Below are 19,124 nucleotides of genomic sequence, written 5' to 3' on the forward strand. Positions count from 1 at the left end.
CCAAATAGCAGGTTTAAATGTGACACTCTCCAGGCTTCTGGGTACAAAGCTTCTCCTACTGACTTGGAGGTTGGTGCAGATAATATAAAACACTAGCAGTATGCCCCTTCTGTCACACCCATTCCACCTGATGTCATTGGTCTCTAAAGGTCACCTGAATTAGGAAAAAGAAGAAGCCTTTCTCCAAGTAAGCTGTGTGTTAATTTAGAATAGAAATAACCACAGTAGCCTATTGCTCTGATTAACCTCCCTTTCCCAGTAGATTAGCCGGGTAGGAAATCAGGGCATCGGCAACTTGAACTCAAGTGGGTGTCAGTCAGTTTCCATGGGACGGTAGTAACGCAACTTAGCTTTCTACTCTGAGATGTGCCTTCTGGGCTGGGACAGTGACCAGCACAAACACAACAATGTGGACTGAGTATCTGAGAGTGAGCACATTCTAGTAATAGCTGTTTTTATTGGCTATTTCTCTTCTCTGGGTTTCAGGTCTATGAAACCATTGGACACAGCAGCACCACCTTGCTAGCAGAAGTGTTTCTGCCTATCCCTGAGACTACTGTTGTCACTGGAAGGGCTCCCATAGAAGAAGTGGAATTTAGCAGTAACCAGCATGTGACACTGGACCACGAGGGAGTTGGAAGCGGTATGGAAATTGAATTGTCATCAATATGGCTTATGGTTTCATTGTCAGATTTGAGTATATCCTTTTCACATCGCTCTGACAACCAGATAATATTTAATTGCTCCCAGAATTCATATTAAAATAATGATGTTATATAATATTTTGCCAAGTCACTTTTATAAGCTACTATTGACCATGAAAATGCATGTAACTATATAACTATAAAGTGTTTAGCAGTATGAATTAAGAACCTTTAAAATCCCCTTCCATGCCTTAATTCCATTTATCAGAATCTTTTTTAAGAAAATAATTTGAAATAAAGACAAATCTTTGTACTTAAAAATATACATCACAGTGATATTTGTAAGGCTAAAAACATGGTGATAACTTTAGTAAGTAAAATAGATTATTCCTTACCATTCTGTCTTCTACAATTTTAATAAGATATATGATAGATCTTCTCACTGTCCTCCATGTTTCTTAATTTTTCTTTATACTTTAATATTTAATGTTTTCTTTCTCTGCTACATTATATGTAATTTCTTCCAAGTCATGAATTCACTCTTTAGCTGTGTCTAATCATTGGAGTTCATCATTGTTTTCTCCTTCCACTTTTCCTTCCATTTCTCCAATTTTAGAAACTCTATCTAGTTCTTTTCCGATAAGCCTGGCCAGTTCTGATTGCTTTTTGTTCTTTTCTTGGACTCCAATCAGTTCTCTTTTATTCATTCATTCATTTTATTGAACCATATTAAAATTTTTAAAAGATTCTGTATCTGATAATTGCAAAACCTATCCACATATTGTTCTGATTCTGCTGCCTCTTATTCATGATGGCTTGTTTCCTCATGTTCCTGGTAATTTTTATTTTTAACTCATATCTGGAGCTTTAGCTGCAAGAATTCTTTAAGACCCAAATCTAGTCATCAGTATAAAATCTGAAGACCTGGACTTAGTTGTAGCTCTGACATGGACAAACCATGTTACCCCAGCAGTCATAGAACCTCCCTGTGTATTATCTTCCTCATACATTAAATAAAAAACACCTCCTTTAATGTTTCATCAGTATGCTTTGAAAATAAAGATGAAAATCCTTCCAATATGAAGGACAGATTTGGAAAACATCAAGATGCTATTATGACATAAAAGTGCTATTGTTTTGCATGAATAATAGTTACTGGAAATCTGGACTCTGAAGTAACTGTATTTAGTGCCTGAACATCTTTTCTTGGTTTAGTTGACTAAACATGCTGCCCTTAATTTCCAGTTGGTGGAGGTCAGATGAGTGGGGCCTTGCTGTGGCCACAACAGTTGAGCAGTGACCAACATCTACTGTGTGCTTGCTGCTTGCCAGGCCCTGACTCAGCTTTGTAGTGCTCATTCCTTGAACTTGGGGTCTCACTTCAGGGTACCTGCATTTGTTCCTTCTGCTAGGAATATTCCTTCCAAAAGTATCTACATGTCTCACTTCCACTTTCTTCAGTCATTTATTCAAAAATCACTTTCACCATGGTAACATCCACACTCTACTGTCAGAGACAGAGCCAAGAGGCTGGCTCTGTGTCACCCAAAGCAGTCTGATGGCCCTGGCGGGGATCATGTGTTCCCGCCCATCACCTTACCTACTCCAAGTTCCATTGGCCGACCATCTGCATTCTTGCTAGGACTGGGCTCATTTCTCCTTCTAAATATAAATTAATCTTATTTAATCTGATGTATCCCCAGGAGTGCCCTTCTCCTTTGAAGCTGATGGCAGCAATCAACTGACTCTAATGACCTCGGGGAAGGTGTCGCACAGTGTGGCATGGGCTGTTGGAGAAAATGGCATCCCGCTAATTCCTCCATTGTCACAGCAGAACATCGGATTTCGGAGGTAACATGTGGCTTGAACAAACTGATGGCCAATATCAGTGTTAGCGTTACAGATTTGCAGGGAGGGAAAGCTTACAATGTCATATCCTTTCCTTTTATTGTCAGGTGCCAGTGTTTACAGAGTATTTCAAAACTTGTTCTTAACCTAAAAATTAAAATAGCAAGAGCCTAACAAATATTAGGGATTTATCAGTGTCAGAGGAAAGCATTTTATTTCATCCTCACAGTAACTCTGAGAGACTGTTATCCCCATGTTACAATTGGGAGAGGCGCCCAGCATATGGTTGTGTATATTTAGCCCTCAGTAAAGGTTTGTTGCTAACAAATCTACTGGTTGTACAAAAGTCCCTATTCTCCAGCCCCTTTCTGTATTGCTACATCCTCATTCAGAAGAGGAGAAAGGGCTTCTGGGCTAGCCAGTCCACTCCTAGGCAGCTGTTTTAGTCAGCTGTTTTGCCACTGTGACTAAAAGACCCAACTAGGGGCTGGGGCTATAACTCAGTTGCTAGAGTGCTTGCCTCACATGCACAAGGCCCTGGGTTTGAGCCCCAGCACCACAAAGGAAAAAAAAAAGAAAGAAAAAGACCCAACCAGCACATCTGTAGAGGAGGAAAGGTTTATTTGAGGGCTCACAGTTTCAGAGGTCTCAGTCCATCGACAGCAGGCTCTTTCTTCGGGGTTCAAGGTGAGGCAGAACATCCTGACAGAAGAGAATGGCAGAGGGAAGCAGCTCACGTGGTGATCAGAAGCAGAGAGAGACTCCACTCTCCAGATACAAAAATACACCCCACAGTCTTGCCTCCAGTGAACTACCTCCTCCAGCCACACCCTACCTGCCTCCAGTTACCACTCAATTAATCCCTATCAGGTGACCAATTCATTGATTGGGTTAAGACTATAACCCAATCATTTCTCCTCCAAACCTTCTTGCATTGTCTCACATGTGAGTTTTTGTGGGACACCACATCTAAACCATAACAGCAGCCCTTGAGTGATGATGCTGGTCCACGTGCCTAGGTCACAGGAGCCCCATCTTCTCCATCAGAGGCTCCCTCTGTCCTTCCCAATAGATGTGTCTTGATCAGCCCCTCAGTTGCCTCATCTCTAAAATGAAAGGGTTTCTTCTCATCATCAAGAACACACTTTCCAAGTCTGAGACTAGCTGTTTTCAATGTGTGGAAAACCAGAACAGGGCTTGTTTGGTCCCCTTGGCACCCTCCACGTCCCCATTCCACACTCCGCATTGCACTGTCTCCATGTAATGAAAACCACAGGGAGATGGGCTTGCTCCAAGTCAGGTGCTGCTTCCTGCCCAGCGGGCCAGTGCCCTGGAGCATAGGCATTTTGCATTCATTTTACTTGAGCTTAATGCTAGGGAAACCTCTTGGGGGGTAAAACAGGACACAAGTAACTAAGTAATGGGAAGCACAGAACTGTTGACAAAGCCCCAAGGCCACTGTGCTTCCTTTGAATCCCTGTGTGCAAAGCTGGTGCCTTTTTCTTTTGTTTGCATCCGAGTGCCCTCATGGCCTGGGATGTGAGGCATTCAGGGCTTCTGGACCACATGCAGAGGCTCCTCTTCCCTGGCCAGGACCCAACTATGCACAGGGCAGAGTTGTAGGACTGAGTCACATTTGCATCCCCTCCATTCATATTTCCTTATTGCCCTATGACATTTAGTAGCAATCATCCAGACGCCTGGCACACAGCCTTATGTGAAGATTTTTCTCTCATGGTGGATAAGCAGTTCTCTGGGATCCAGTGGTCCTGATGCAACCTGCTCAGTGATAAAGTCAAACCCACAGAATCAACTGGTTTTCCTTGTTTATTTGTTTGTTTATTTTTCCAGTGCTTTGAAGAGAGCAGATGCCATCTCATCTATTGGCACATCAGGAATGACAGACATGAAGAAGTTGGCCAAGTGGGCAGCAGAGTCCAAGCTTGACCCGAATGACCCCAACAATGCCCCTTTAATGCAGCTGATCTCGGTAATATGGCCAAAGGCACACAGGCCATTTCTAAGCTCAGAGTGGCAATAAAAGATGAAATCGCAGAGCCCTTTGTGCCCATATTCTTCTACACCATGCTCCCCTACTCAGCACTGTCTAAGGGCCCGAGAGCTGGCTGAGGGTGAGGTTTAAATTCCTGCCCTGCTGCTTCCCTAGCTGTGAGACACCATGGCCACCCTCATAATGCGGTAGTGAGGAAAAGCGTGGCTGCTCAGAAACTCTTGGCCAGCCACACAGCCACCTGCAATGATACCAGCTGCTTCTTGTTACTCCTTCCTGTAGCTCTGCCCAGACCCTAAAGAAAGATTTATTTTCTCTGTTTTAATGGATTTTCTTTTTCGAATCTGCCCATCTGAAACTGTTAAATGTCTCCCAAAATTCAGTGCTAGGTTTCTTCAGGCGAAATCCACCTGTCACATGGCCTAGTTGTGCATTTTCTGGTTTCCATAGGTGGCTACCAGTGGTGAATCCTATGTCCCTGATTTCTTTCGACTGGAACAGCTACAACAGGAATTTAACTTTGTCTCAGATGAGGAATTAAATCGATCCAAACGTTTCAGGCTTCTTTGTCTTAGAAGCCAAGAGGTGCCAGAATTCCGAAATTATAAGCAAATTCCAGTATATGACCGAGAAATTATGGAAAAAATATTCCAGGTAAAAAGTTTCCTAAGAAGGGTTAGTAAAATAATAAAATATCTGGTATGCCTCTTAGTGTAATGTTATAAATGAACTTTCTTCTCCTTATTAAATTCTCAAGAGCAATATGGTTTTTTCTTATATAACACTTTTATATGTAACCTATTAATTTTCTTGAATTTGATATTTAAATAATTTATTTGCCTCATTGTAGTGATATGTAAAATAACCAGTAACCAGGAATCTGAATCATGTGGTTGAACTGTCTAGGTTTAGAACTGTAAAGCTGGAAGATGAACTAGGGGTTAATGTGGTTATCCCTGGCTTGGCCAGGAATTCAGTTCTGTTTTAATGCAAGAGGTATCTGCCAAGCACTCTGTCCCAGGCACAGTGGTAAAATGCCCCAGGGAAGCCTGAATGGGTAGGATTTGGGCAGACTGGGTTGGGTGGGGCAGGAAGGAACAGAGGAGATGCACCAAATCTGAACCCTGGTCAAGGGCAAGAGTAGGAACAGAGGCTTAGCGGATGCAGATGGCAAAGGCAGGGGCTGGGATGGAGGAGCTTTAGAGAAATTTTAGGACACAGGCTGTATAGAAGGAGCAGGCTAGTGGTAAAAAGATGAGTTTGTATTTGATGAGATGGGTGGAAAAAAAACTAAAAATTAATACCATTGTGATTTTTTTCTGCAGAAATTATTCCTAGAGGATGCATCTGGTTACTTGGTTCTTAGTTATTTGGTTCCTTAGTTTGGATTTGTGATCCTAAGGGATAGAAACCCAATTTTGAACCACTTCAGGCATCAACCAGGGAGTCTGCTGAACAATGAAACCCCAAAGCAGGGTTAGCCATCCGAAGACACAGGAGCCACAGGAATCCATCTGTGCCCCAGAGCCCCAGATGTGAGGCCTGCCTGCTGCCAGGATGCTTCTGCAGTCTGTCTGGGCTTCTGGTGCAATGGCTTCCTGCCCCCAATAAGCAGATAGCTTTCCTGTGCTTAGCCACATGATCACATCTGATGGCTTCAGCCCGCAGAAAGGGAGACATGTCCTCCTGTCCCAAGTTCAGAAGTGTTGGGGAATAGCTCTGTGTTGGGATCTGGATTGGAAGCCATCAATGGGCCTTCAACTGTCACCAACAATGGGCATGAGAACGTGGCAGTTCCCAGGACACATACATAATTGACAGAAAAGGGGAAAAGCCTTACCTGATGTCACCAAAGCAAACCCCTGCCCTCCTCAGAATGGTTGACCCATCAGGGCAGCCAGATGTCACAGGATGGGACAATATTTTCACTGGGGTTTCTCATTATTTTTGGAATTGCTTTACTTAAAATGGATAAAGGAAAACTTAAGCATGAGTTCGGTTAACTTGCTTGATGAGTTTAGCGTCTTGAATTCTGACTACTTTCTCTGTTCTGTGGCCTCTAAGCCTCCCTGCGTGAGCACTTGAACTTTTAAACACTGCCTTGAAGTCTCCTCTTTTGGTAAGGCAGCTTAACCAACTGACCTAGAATCCTGGATTCTGCACCAAAGATCAGTTCTGAACCAAAACTTAGGAGGAAGATGAAAGAAACATTTGGATTCATAATTTATGACTTGAACTGCATGAGATAAATAATTTCCTAATTCCAAGGAGAGCATCAGAGAGTACTTTAAAATCATCATGTCCTTTTAATTTTAGGAATATGAGAAGCGGTTACAAGACAGAAATGTAATTGAAACCAAGGACCATATAGACACCCATAGGGCCATTGTAGCCAAGTACCTCCAGCAGGTAAGAAAAATCACTTAAAACAGGTTTCACAGTGGGAGAGAGCCAGTATTCTGGAATGGGAGGTTCTCTGTTCTTATAAATGACTATGCCATCTTGTGCAAGCCACATAAATAAAAGTATGTGCCCGACAATTATCTTCACCTTTTGTATATATGAAACCAGTATGATATGTCATGGTTTATTATCAGTGATTATCTTAAATGGAGATGATAACAAGAGACTGAATTTCTCAGTCATGTGTTTTCAAATATTTGAATGTTTACATTTATGTTATATTGCATTACAATGATTATCATTATGATCAGAAAAAAAAATAAACAAGTTTAAAAATCACATGCTAAGGGCTGGGGTTGTGGCTCAGTGGTAGAGTGCTCGCCTAGCAAGTATGTGGCACTGGATTTGATTCTCACACTATATAAAAATAAATAAATAAAATAAAGATGTGTCTCCATCTACAACTAAAAAAAAAAATTTTTTTAAATCACATGCTAAGTGCCTTGTTCACCAGAAAACAAAAATTAAAGTTGAAATATCATTTAATCTTTTTCCTTTCTTTTTTCTCCTTCCTTCAATGAATACATTTCTCCCATTATCTACTCTATAGCTCATGCACAAAAAAAGAAAGATAAGATAAAGGACCTCTAAATATCATAACTTTTAAGTTTGTATGTATTTATTTTGACTTTTTTACAGTGCTAGGGATCAAACCCAGGGCCTCTTACATGCTGGGTCAGCGCAAGCCCTCCACCACTGAGCTGCCCTCCTGGCTCCTGAGGTCTCTATTTAAATTAGAACATGCATCATTTTGAGTAAGGAAAGGACTTCAGAATCAGCTCTGAACTGTGTGTGCTGCAGACTGTTCCCATTTTTATTTTTTGTGATAGTAGAATTTTGCTGGAAGAATGTGTTACCTATCTTTTGTATCCAGAGCTTTTCCAGCCCCCGAAAATGTAACAACAGTGAACAAAACAGAAAACCTCTGCCTTTAAGGATACAGTCTAGGGGGAACTAGAGAGCTGCCAGCAAGCGCCAGCTGTACAGCAGAGAGAGTCACAGCTGGGGTGGGGGAGGGATGAGGTGACCTAAGGCAAAGACTGGGAGGAGTGCTGGAGTGAACAATGACATTTAAATTAGAATGTTTTAAATAAAGCTGAATTCTTTCCCTAGGTTAGAGACTCGGTGATAAATCGTTTCCTAGTTGCTAAACACCATTTTCTTCTTACTGATTTGGTAGTCGAAGAAGAAGTTCCCAATATCAGGTAAAAATAATCAAAGCCATTATTATTACTTTCTATAAAATCTGTGTTTTTATTCTATTAGATAAAAGGTGTCATACCACATCTTTTGATCATTATGTGGTAGGCATGGCCCAGCACTGTGCTGGAAACCTGGTTATGTCCGAGGGATCCTGGGTAGGACAAGTCACCCTAGGCTCTCCCATGGTGTCCAGTACAGCCCATCTCACCTCCACTGCCTCCAAGACCCTCCTGCAGGTTCTCCTCTGCTTTCCTAATCTCCTGGGCCAGAATCTCTCCATCACAAGGCCACGGAAGTGGCTACGACCTCACCCTCAGAGGCTCCTGAGTCTGGGTCTGGCTCAGGCACCCCACTGGGAGGACAAAGGACATCAGGGAAAAATGGAAGTTGGGAACTGACTATTTGCTTGGTCAACTCCCTATTTTTAGAATAATCTTGAAAGGTCTCAGCTAGGGTGGGCACATAAAAGGTGAAAGGTGGTCTTATGGGGACATTAACATGACTTTTTCTGTGGTTCAATTTATTCTCCTAAAAAGGTCATTCCCTGTGCATGTCCTTCCTCTCCCCTATCTGACTGGTAGAAAGGCAACCCCCTCCACTGTCATCCATGGACAGAAGAGAGATGGTGTCTGCCAAAATTCACATGGAAACCCCTCTCTCTACAGAGTCCTGTCATTGAATGTTGTAGTCATAAAAATGTCACTTAGAACAGATGGTGATTTTTCATGCTGTTTTTCTTTTCTTTCTTTTTTTCTGCTTTACTTTCTGCATTAAGTTCTGAAGGCTCGGGGTATGTTCATTCTTTCTTTTTTTTTTTTTTTTTTTTCCTTTTTTTAATTTCAGTTTGTTCTTGGCTTTAAACTAGAATGTCTCAGTATTTAGTGGTCCCAGTCATGCTCCCAGACCGACAGTCGTGGAGGATCAAAGCCTCAGTGGAGGAGTCACTCGGAGGGAGGAAGCATTGATAAGGGAAGGGACGTACCATGTCAGGATGCCTGGCAAGGCTGTGTCTCTGAGGCCCTGAGTCTGGGTTAGACAGGCGTCCCCCGGAAGGTGGGCTCTATCATCAATGCCCTAAGTTGGAACCCTAGCCCCCTCCCGAAAGGCCTTCAGCAAATCATAACATCTCCCAGAGCCTCCAGTTTCATCTGAAAAATGGAGTAAATTTTTTATTTCAAGAATAAGTACATCATAGGCAAGGTCCTAGCACTGTCCTTGACACATAGAAGGGCTTCATAGGTTCATAGAGGGTCCCTGTGCTGTGCAGGACCCTGGAGAACAAATGGACCAGCTCCTGGAAACCCTTTGGGATTGCCTATGGGAGCCACCAATAATGCCAGGCAAGAATTGCAGGGCCCTCATCCAAAAAGGGGCCCGCTCAATTCTGAGCAGTGAAGCTGAGATCCATGAGCCCCTGCTGGCTCTGCACAGGGGGCTTTGTTCTGTGGCCTCTGGCATAGTCATTAATGTCCACTTCCAGATACAGTCGCATCTTGTTTCTGTTCAGTCTCTGAGCAAGAACTTACGTTGCTCCGTGCACTTTTCTCCCATGGTTCTGGGACCATGCTGCTTTTATCTTCCTGGAAGTGCTTATTGATGATCATTTCAGTGATCAGGACAGATTGATAAGAGAAGGATTCTCTCCCCCCCCCTCCACCTCCTCCTCCTGAAGTCACTTAGCATCAGTCCCTGTTCTCATCCCAGCAGTGGCATTTTAGGGACCTACTGAGTGCTAGATCAGTGCCAGGTGCTTCACACCCCTCCTGCTTCATCCTCTCAGCCACTCCAAGAGGTAGGGATGATTATGCTCATTTACAGAGGATAAAACAAAGACTTAAAGAGGTGAAATAATTTGCCCTAGGGTGCGGAGTAGAGCCAGGATTCACGCCCAGTTCTGTCTAAACTCAGACCGTGAGAGGTCCCCAGAACTGCCGAAGGCTGTGTGCACTGTCTCCTGTGGGTGGAACACTTAATAATGCTGACAGAGGGTGCACAGGGAGTCCCTCCAGCTGAGTGATATTGGCCCTGAGGAGGGAAGGCAGGAGCAAAGGTGAGGGTGGGGGAGTACAAGGGTGCGTTTGGGGGTCTGGCAGGTGAGCAAGGTAGAGAGCCAGGCAGGGGGGCAGGCGGGGGCCAGGACATGGCTTTTCTTCCTCTGTGGAGTAGCAGCTGAAAAAAAAAAAAATGTTCAGCAACCCACGCAGTGGATGGGCAGAATTTCTAGACTCTTCCAACCACCCTGAATAGGACAGTTTCCAGAGGCCTGTGAGAAACCTTGGGGCAGAGTTGGGAGAGTCATCCCCTAGTTTTCCAGGCCTTTCTTTTCCTTTGAGTCCTAATCCTGCTCTGTAACCATTAGCATTTTGGGCCTGAGCCTTTTCAAGCTGGCAGAACAAAAGCGGCCACTGAGGCCAAGGAGAAAAGGGCGGAAGAAGGTGACCGCCCAGAACCTGTCGGATGGAGACATCAAGCTGCTGGTGAACATTGTGCGGGCGTATGACATTCCAGTGAGGAAGCCCCCGGCAAGGTGAGAGTCTCCTGTCCCCCTGGGACGGAAGGCGTGGGAGCCCGGCTAAGGCGAGCTTGTGGAGGATGCTCACTCTTGTTCTTAACATGGGTTCTACTCAGCGGGCCTGGGAGCTCTGGTTGAAGCCATGGCCTGTCCTGGGATGTAAGAGTCAATTCAGGTTAAGGAGGGCCTCAGTGGGACTGGGAAGAACATCTCATAGAAAGGACAAGAGGGACAGCTGAACAGCACGGTAGCCCCCCCAGGAGTTAAGATGGTTTTCCCGAGGCCCCACCGTCCCCCTCACTGCTTCCCTCTGCTTCCCTCTCACGTGAAGGCAGTGTCCCTACAGCCAGGGTACCCCAAGCTAAGCCTCACACCCCCAGGACAGAGTCTGAAGGTGCTAACTGGGATCAGGTGTCCATCCATGGTATAGTCACCTACAGCCAGAGGCAGGGTCACAGAAGAGAGTGCCAGCTGGGCAGATGCACCAGAAGCGTCAGCTCACGGTTTTTCCTTCCTACCTGTTCAGAGGACTGAGTTAGGACTACCATGGCCACTATCCTGGGGGCAGCAGGGAGCCCCCAACCACAGGTCAGGTAAGAGGAGCCTGAGCTTCTGATGCCTTTGCAGAGCAGAGATAAAGGTCCAAGAGTTATACCTTCTTTTTGCTGCTGCCCTTTCCACTGTCTCGGAAGAAGGAATACATTGTCCATTCCACAGGAGCAGTACCACACTAAGCATACCTGCGTGTTGTTTCAGCTAACGCTTAAACTGCTCTTCCAGCTCCATTCATTAGAGGGAAAATGGAAGGGGATGCCAGAGGCTTGGCCGCGGTCACTCAGCACCATCTGATTCCACAGGAGAGCGCCAGGCCAGCTGCTGGCCTCACTTTTTCCTCCTGCAATTCTTCGTTTCTCCAGCACTCCATGTGCTCACTCGCTGCTGCGCCCTGTCTTCTTCTCATAATTATTCTCCAACCTATTACCATACATCTGTTGATATCCAGGCTCATTGCTCTGCTCCTTGTAAGTGTCCACCTGAGTCCTGAACCTGCCAGGGCCTCACTTTCCCGAGCCACCCTGACTGCCTCACTGTCATGTTCTTTCAAAACATACTATACTGACTGACTGACTGTGGGGTGAAAACCCACACATAAAGAGCTTACAGGTGTTTGCTCTGTTTGTTTTTTAAGAACATAGAGGCATTTTTTGTTATTTTTGGTCTCTGAACAATTTAATATTTTAAAATATTATGTATTCAGATAATTCTAGGATACACCATTGTTCCCTCATGCTCTGCATTTCAATGAGGATACATCCAGACAGTGCAGACATCAACTCTTCCATGAAACCTGCCCAAATCTTTACCCCCTACCCTGGCATCCAACCAACCAGGATTTTCCACTTCCTTCTCTATGCTCCTATAGCCCATGCCCATGGCTACAGTCACTTTATTGAGATTGCTTGTTTACCTGCCTGCCTACCAATGTAGTCTGAACTGACCTCTCCTATTGGATTTTTCATCCTGAGGCAGACATAAGGCCTATAATAGAGTATGTGCTAAACAAATGGGTTCTTTCTTTCTTTCTTTTTTAATAACGTAACTGATGGTTTTCAAAGAGGAAGAAGAGCTGTGCTGTTAAATGTTCCACTTACACTGTCTCATAGATTGTCTGAAAACTTAACTCTGAAAAGGTGAGGGTCTGATAGAGACAGTTTGTACTTTGTTCAATAATGAATGCACAATAATTGGCAAACCCTAAAATTCAGTATAGATATGCAAGTGGGATGTTAGGATGGTGGGGGGAGGTATCTGAAAGAGGCTTTCTAGAGATAATCTTTATGTCTTTTAAGAATGAAGCCATAGGGAGAAAGGGACAAGACCCTTTGGTCCTCACTGAAATTAGGAGTCCCCCAGCCTCCCTTTCCCAGTGAGGCTTGACAGGCCTTGCCTGGGGCAGGTAGCTCAGGCCATTGGAGATTACAGGTTCAGAGAAAATACAGTGGAAAGAACTGGAACTGGATGGAGGAGGGACTTTCTGGTCAGATTCTTTTACCCAGAGGGACAGACTCTCATTTCTGGGGGAAAAGTCAGGTCCCCACTCAGGCAGGCCCTGGGAGGGGAGGAAAGAGAAGGAACATTTTTCCTCTGTTCTCAGTCAGACATGCAGGCCTGGGAATGGAATCTGGGGAAGGCCCTCATAGCCACCAGGTGGCCAGGGAGGATCAGAGCATACCTAGCCTTCTGAAGTTTGATCAAGCTCAGGGACAACGGCTGTCACCACAGCCGCCAGGGCTCACATCTCTGAAGGAGACCATATTCTCAGTAGAATTAAATGATAACTCCTCGTATCATTTCTTTCTTTCTTACCTTTTCCCTCCTAGCAAATTCCAGCAGCCCTCGAGGTCCTCCAGGGCTTTCAGTGAAAAGCACGTTGCCTCCCCGAGCACACACAGCCCGGCCCACAGCCCCGACTATGCCCTCGGCCAGGTGAGAGGCCCCTATGCTGGGTTCAGCTTCCAGTCCTGCCCGTCAGGTTTTAAGAGCCACCTATAGACTTGATGGACAGTCCTGCCTCTGCTTCATGTTCTTTCAAAACATACTATTGATTAAGCATAGCCAACCACTACTAAGGACTAAATAATTCATCCACTCACGATGGACTCAGGATTTGTTCTTGCTTTTATTAAAGGTTTTAGTGCGTCCTTTTGTAGAAGTCTCTTTTCAACGAACAATTTGCCACACCACAACGGCTGAAGGGCCGAATCCCAGCTGGAATGAAGAACTTGAACTTCCCTTTAGGTAAGCATATGTTCCTCTTTAAAGAACTGTTGGATATTTTGAAAAAATGCAAAGGAAACAGAGACCCAGCAAGAAAAGACTAAGGCAAAAAGTTTGTAGCTGGTAAGCTCCAGATGCCAAGTGCCACGGTTTTCCTCTGGGGCCCACGGCTGACTGCGTTCAAGAATAAAAGTGGAAAGATGTCCGAGTTGGGAAACCTGGGTCAATGTTGAGACACTCTACTTCCGTCCAGGTTCTGGCTTCTTAAAGCTCAAATTTTCTCATCCCCTCACACCACCAGCCCTAACCTGCTTTTCCTTTCTTCCTCATGTCCTCTCCTAAGTGAATCTGAAACTCCCTAGTTCCCATAAATGACACTTTCTCCCTCACCAAAACCACACAAGCATTCCAGAACTTTGGTCAAAGAATTTTAGATATTTAAAAGATTATTATTTTAGCACTTGAAATGATCATCTAATCCAACCCTTTGCTTTTATGGAGAAGAAACTAAAAGCCACAGAGGGGAGGTGACTACTTAAAACCACATGGTAGATTAGAGGCAGAGCAGGGATTACAACTAGTTAAGCCAGGACAGGGGGAAGATACCACTATGACACAGGGAGTGAGCAAAAGGAACAAGAAGGATTAAAGGCAATTGCTTAGCAAAACACCTGTGGTATCCGGCCTCCAGCCACGCCATGTTCCAGGGAGTGGGCAGCGGGACCATTCAACAGCCACAGACAACAGGAGGCTTACACTCCAGTGGTCTCCCTGGAGATGCACCCTCCCAAGATGCTTAGGAAGCTCACAACCGACTCCAGAACCTCTGGAGGCCTTGTAGCTGGACACTGAGCCACCACAGTCCTGCCAAGATGACTCCTTGAGGGAGGGGGCATGGGAACAGAAAAGATAATAGAATGAATGGGACATAACTTTCCAACATTCATACATGAATACACGACCAGTGTAACTCCACATCATGTATGACCACAATAATAGGATCCTAATCAAAATAAGTTATAGCCTACAGTATGTCAAAATACACATATACTGTCATGTATATCTAAAAATAACAAAGAAAGAAATTAAAAAAAAAAACCAGAATAACTCCTTGCAAAGCTTATAGCCTCACTAGGAAGAGCCAGCAGAGGGTTTGGATGGGCACAGAGCCTCCAGTCGAGGGCTCTCTGCATTGGAGTGTAGGTATGACATGGCACCATCCCTGACCGAGCTAAATCCTTGAAATGACAGCACGGCTTCTAATCCCCACACCTGTGCTCCCACTTGTGTGTTGTTCAAATGTTGACATTTGAGTGCTCATAATTTCTATGCTGCCTACTTTCATAGTCCCTGTTGACATGTTATTTTGCAGGGCCCCTAATGGGGATTACAGCACAGCGAGTTTACAGTCAGTGAAAGATGATGTGTTTATTAATATTTTCGATGAAGTACTATACGATGTCTCAGAGGTAAGTTCTCAGTTTAAAGGAAACCATCTTAACTCTGCTCTTGGCAAACCTTCTACCCTCTACATAAGTCCTAAGCACAATTTCCATCTTCCTTGAGTTTGAAATGTTTGAAACTTGACACATACAATTGGGGAAAAAGAGATGGGGAAGAGAACTAGCTTTTTAAATTATCAGCTGAGTATTTGCTTTGCCAGAAATTTTATTAGTGCTCTGCATGCACTGTCTTTCTTATTCAATTCTGAAATAACCCTATGAAGTAGATCATGAAATCTCCAGTTCATTGATGAGAAAACTAAAGTTCCCAGAAACTAAATGGCTTTCCTAGGGTCACTTAATAAAGTGTCTGAGCCAGAACTTGATTAAGTCTGTATAACCCAGGTCCACAAACTTTCAGCTAAAATCCTGCTGCTCTCCTGCTGTCATATTAATTAAATGAGTGTCTGGAGTTCTTAAACAATTATTACTTCCCATGTGTCCTTTAGGACGACCGTGAAAGGGGAAGTGGAATCCATACCCGTATTGAGAGACACTGGCTGGGATGCGTGAAGATTCCATTTAGCACTATATATTTCCAAGCAAGGGTAAGTACCTAAAGTTGGGGTTCCATGAGAAAAAGGCATAGCTCAAACCATTTTTTTCCTGTGAAAATCTCAACACTGAGAGAATATATCTGCAAACCCCCTGGAAAGAAGAAAATCACTGTATGAAGTCATTGATTTGCCTTCAGACTTGCATGGCTTATTAAACTTCTGTGTTCCTCAGAATTTGCAGTTACTGTAGGACTATTCAAATATGAGAATTTTTTAAACATTTCAACAGAAGTGAAGGTAGGACAAAGTGGAGATTTGTCAAAATGATAAAAATGAAATGGATGGTGCCTAAAAGTAATTTGAAGGAAACAATCAGGACAGTTGAGGACCCATTCAATGAAGTGCGTACATTAATAGTTTTGCGAGTGCACATTATTTAAAACATGAAAATCCATGAGCACAGGTATGCTCCACAAAGGCTCCCTTCTTCAGAGTTAGTCATTTTGCTTAGGGCATCCATTAGGTTGGCAACTCCTGAATGACTTAGTAGCTGTAATTTGGGACAGTTAAAGATTCTGAAATTTCTTTGACATCCCAGTATTAAATCCACAGCAACAGGAGCCCATGAGCCACTGCAATGACCACACAGAACAAATGCTGCCTAGGCCACAGACTCGAGCAAGACCAAGACCCAAACTCTAGTCTGAGAGGCTTGGATTGGTTGCAGTCTCAAGCATCAACTGGATTGCAGTTGTCTCTGGGAAAAAGGAGCAGTCTATAGCTCATGTTGCATTGGTATGCTGGCCCAAAGAATTTAGGACAAAGGGGAAGGAGAGAAGGGGAGGAGGCATGAGGGTAGAAAAGATGGTGAAATGAGATGGACATCATTACTCTAAGTATATGTATGAAGACACAAATTAAATGACTCTAATTTGTGTACAACCAGAGAAATGAAAAATTGTGCTCCACATGTATACTATGAATTGATATGCAATCTGCTGTCATGTATAACAAATTAGAACAAATGAATGAATGAATTTTTAAAAAGAATAAATTATAACTATTTTTAAGGAAATTATTAATAAAATGATCTTTTACCTAAAAAAAAAAAGAATTTGCATTTTCCTCTTGGAATAGATTTTAAATTAAAAAAGAAAAAAAAGAAAGAGCACATCATTTTTACAAATCAAACTATCCATAACATTTGGCTTTGCTGAATTTCATATTTGGAAGATATGCAGAAGTAGTTACTCAAAACTCTCCTTGGCCTTCCTTGGTGATGTTGAGGTTCTGCTGTGCCCCTAGAGCTCACTGACAAGACCTTCAATACCCTGAAGCAGTCTGTTCTCTTTCCCATGCTCTGCCATGGAGATTTCCCTTGCACTGTGCCATAATCCATATCCTTCCCTGGCCTTCCCGTCTTTAGGTCCTGGTTCTTTTCTCTGGAGCTACAAGTCGAATCCTGATTCGGTAACTATCCTGGGTGCACAATGCATACCATTGTTTATATGTAATCTTGATTAAGCCTTACCACACCTCTGGCATCACTAGTCCCATTTCGAAGATGAAGAAATGAAGCAGTTCAGTAACTTACTCAAATCACAAAGCCTACAGCACAGTTGGTATCCACCTTTTAATGACTTCCAAAGTGCTAGGAATGGTAGAGGAGAAAGAACTAGTCAATGTTTTGGTTTATATGCTTCATTATATCTTTGGAGATTTATTTCATTACATTTGTCTTTTAAAATCTTTTGTCTGACTCCAAATTCCATGCTTAAGTGTGGCAGAGGTTGCTATGGCATCTAGTGTACAGAGGCCCAAGATGCTGCCAAACACCTGAATGCACCGGACAGCCCTCCAGAACAGTGACCTGGCCCCCAGTGTCAACAGCACCCAGGTTGAAAAACCCTGTCTTAAATCCTTATCTTTGAAATTTTCTTTTTTTAAATTTATTTTTTTAGTTTATAGGTGGACACAATATCTTTATTTTATTTTTATGTGGTGCTGAGGATCGAACCCAGTGCCTCACACATACTAGGTGAGTGCTCTACCTCTGAGCCATAACCCCAGTCCCCACTTTGAATATTTTAAGATAGTACTCATTCCTTCCTGCATCATCTACCTGTTGTACAGAAAAAATGTGCTATTATTTCATCTGTACTTTTTATGTGATTGCTTACCTGTCCACCCCCTACTCTATCATCTGATCAGATATAGGCTTTGGTGAGCTCTGTTAGTATAAGGAGAATAATAAATAAGAGCCTATTCAATTCAACCCAAAAAGTTCTATTCAGGTTGTTCAAATTTTAAGTTCTTCATTTCTCCTAAGATATAAATGTCACTAAAGACTGAAAGAAAAATTGGATTCTCTGCAAACTTAATAATTCTGTAGCATTAGTCTTCAATAAATTCGTTGCTGCTTTGACTTTACGAGAGTGAGAAAGTCCTGGCTTTTGAAACACTACATAAGTTAGTTCTTGATAAGTGGCTGATCAATCATTCAGCCCACATTTATTGGGCACCTAATGTGTATACAGAACACTTCCACATGTCAGAGAAAGATGATTAAAAAAAAAAGGGGAAATATTGCAGGGAGTAATTATCTAGAAGAATATGACAGATGTGCACACAACTATAAAATCCAGCAGAAAACCATAATATAACATGAAATAAACTATACATAAAGGTGGTAGAGATAACAAAGTATTCATGAAAGAGACAGCACTTCATCTAAACAAGGCTAGAAAGATGTGATGGGCTTCCAATGCCAGTCTAAGTGATTTTTATTTAATAATGAGTTGAGACTTGCCTTTGAACTTCTGTTGGAAAATTGCCAGAATGCTTACCAAGTCATATTTTCTTCACAGATCGATGGAACATTTAAAATACATATTCCCCCAGTTCTCCTGGGCTACAGTAAGGAGAGAAACATGATTCTTGAGAGAGGCTTTGATTCTGTCCGAAGCTTAAGTGAAGGTTCCTACATCACCCTGTTCATCACCATCGAGCCTCAGCTGGTTCCTGGAGAGTCAGTTCGAGAAAAGGTAACTCTGCTGAGGGTCTAGAACCCACGTCCCCTGCCAGTGAAGCAGGAGAGGAGATTACCAGGTGGAGCTTTATAAACTCTTCACCATACAAACAGATTCTCCTACTGCAATCTCTGTTTATTATTCTTTCAGTTTGAACAGAATGACAGTAAAAGAATAGATGTGTGGGTTTGCACTTCCACTGAGCCAATAATTAGGTCAGTCAGCAGTCTAAACTTTTAGGCAGAGCAAGACAAATGTAAACATGTTCTGCTTTTAGAAGAATTTTTCTCAATGTGAAGAAAATGAAATGTGACAAATGAGAACATCAGATTGCTCTTTCATTTGACATTTGCTGGCAAGCATGCTGAAATAGATTTCCATGTCTGACCTCACATCCCTGGCTGTGCTATCGAGTAGATTCATAGGCTCATAAGGCCAGATGACCTTCAAGGGTCATTACAATTCATTTCATGAAATAAACAAACATCTGCACAAGTACAGTTTTAGATAGCTCTAGAAAAAAGAATTTCTAGAACATCCATTTGTTAACAACTATTCCCAACCTTCATCATGAGGAAATAGCTTTCCTAATGTAAATGCTTACACAGCATTTACACACACTACCCTCGTTGGATTT

General features: G+C 43.1%; 1 protein-coding gene across 12 annotated transcripts in view; it reads left to right on the forward strand.

Moving 5' to 3' along the window:
- Cc2d2a (coiled-coil and C2 domain containing 2A) overlaps window positions 1–19,124 on the forward strand; it is a 99,100-nt gene that overhangs the window by 58,294 nt on the left and 21,682 nt on the right. For 10 of the 12 annotated variants that reach the window (XM_048784209.1, XM_048784211.1, XM_048784214.1 and 7 more), the window contains 13 exons: window positions 487–643; window positions 2,348–2,495; window positions 4,344–4,482; window positions 4,954–5,157; window positions 6,820–6,912; window positions 8,080–8,171; window positions 8,945–8,959; window positions 10,529–10,696; window positions 13,063–13,168; window positions 13,371–13,480; window positions 14,832–14,928; window positions 15,411–15,509; window positions 18,326–18,502. In XM_048784209.1, coding sequence (XP_048640166.1) covers window positions 487–643; window positions 2,348–2,495; window positions 4,344–4,482; window positions 4,954–5,157; window positions 6,820–6,912; window positions 8,080–8,171; window positions 8,945–8,959; window positions 10,529–10,696; window positions 13,063–13,168; window positions 13,371–13,480; window positions 14,832–14,928; window positions 15,411–15,509; window positions 18,326–18,502 — 1,605 coding nt within the window. Of the gene's footprint in view, window positions 1–486; window positions 644–2,347; window positions 2,496–4,343; window positions 4,483–4,953; window positions 5,158–6,819; window positions 6,913–8,079; window positions 8,172–8,944; window positions 8,960–10,528; window positions 10,697–13,062; window positions 13,169–13,370; window positions 13,481–14,831; window positions 14,929–15,410; window positions 15,510–16,070; window positions 16,318–18,325; window positions 18,503–19,124 lie in introns of those variants that run through there. The other 2 variants (XM_048784221.1, XM_048784210.1) reach the window with 2 other exon arrangements.

This window comes from Marmota marmota, unplaced genomic scaffold (genome assembly GCF_001458135.2).
Source record: "Marmota marmota marmota unplaced genomic scaffold, marMar, whole genome shotgun sequence".
NCBI lineage: Eukaryota > Metazoa > Chordata > Mammalia > Rodentia > Sciuridae > Marmota > Marmota marmota.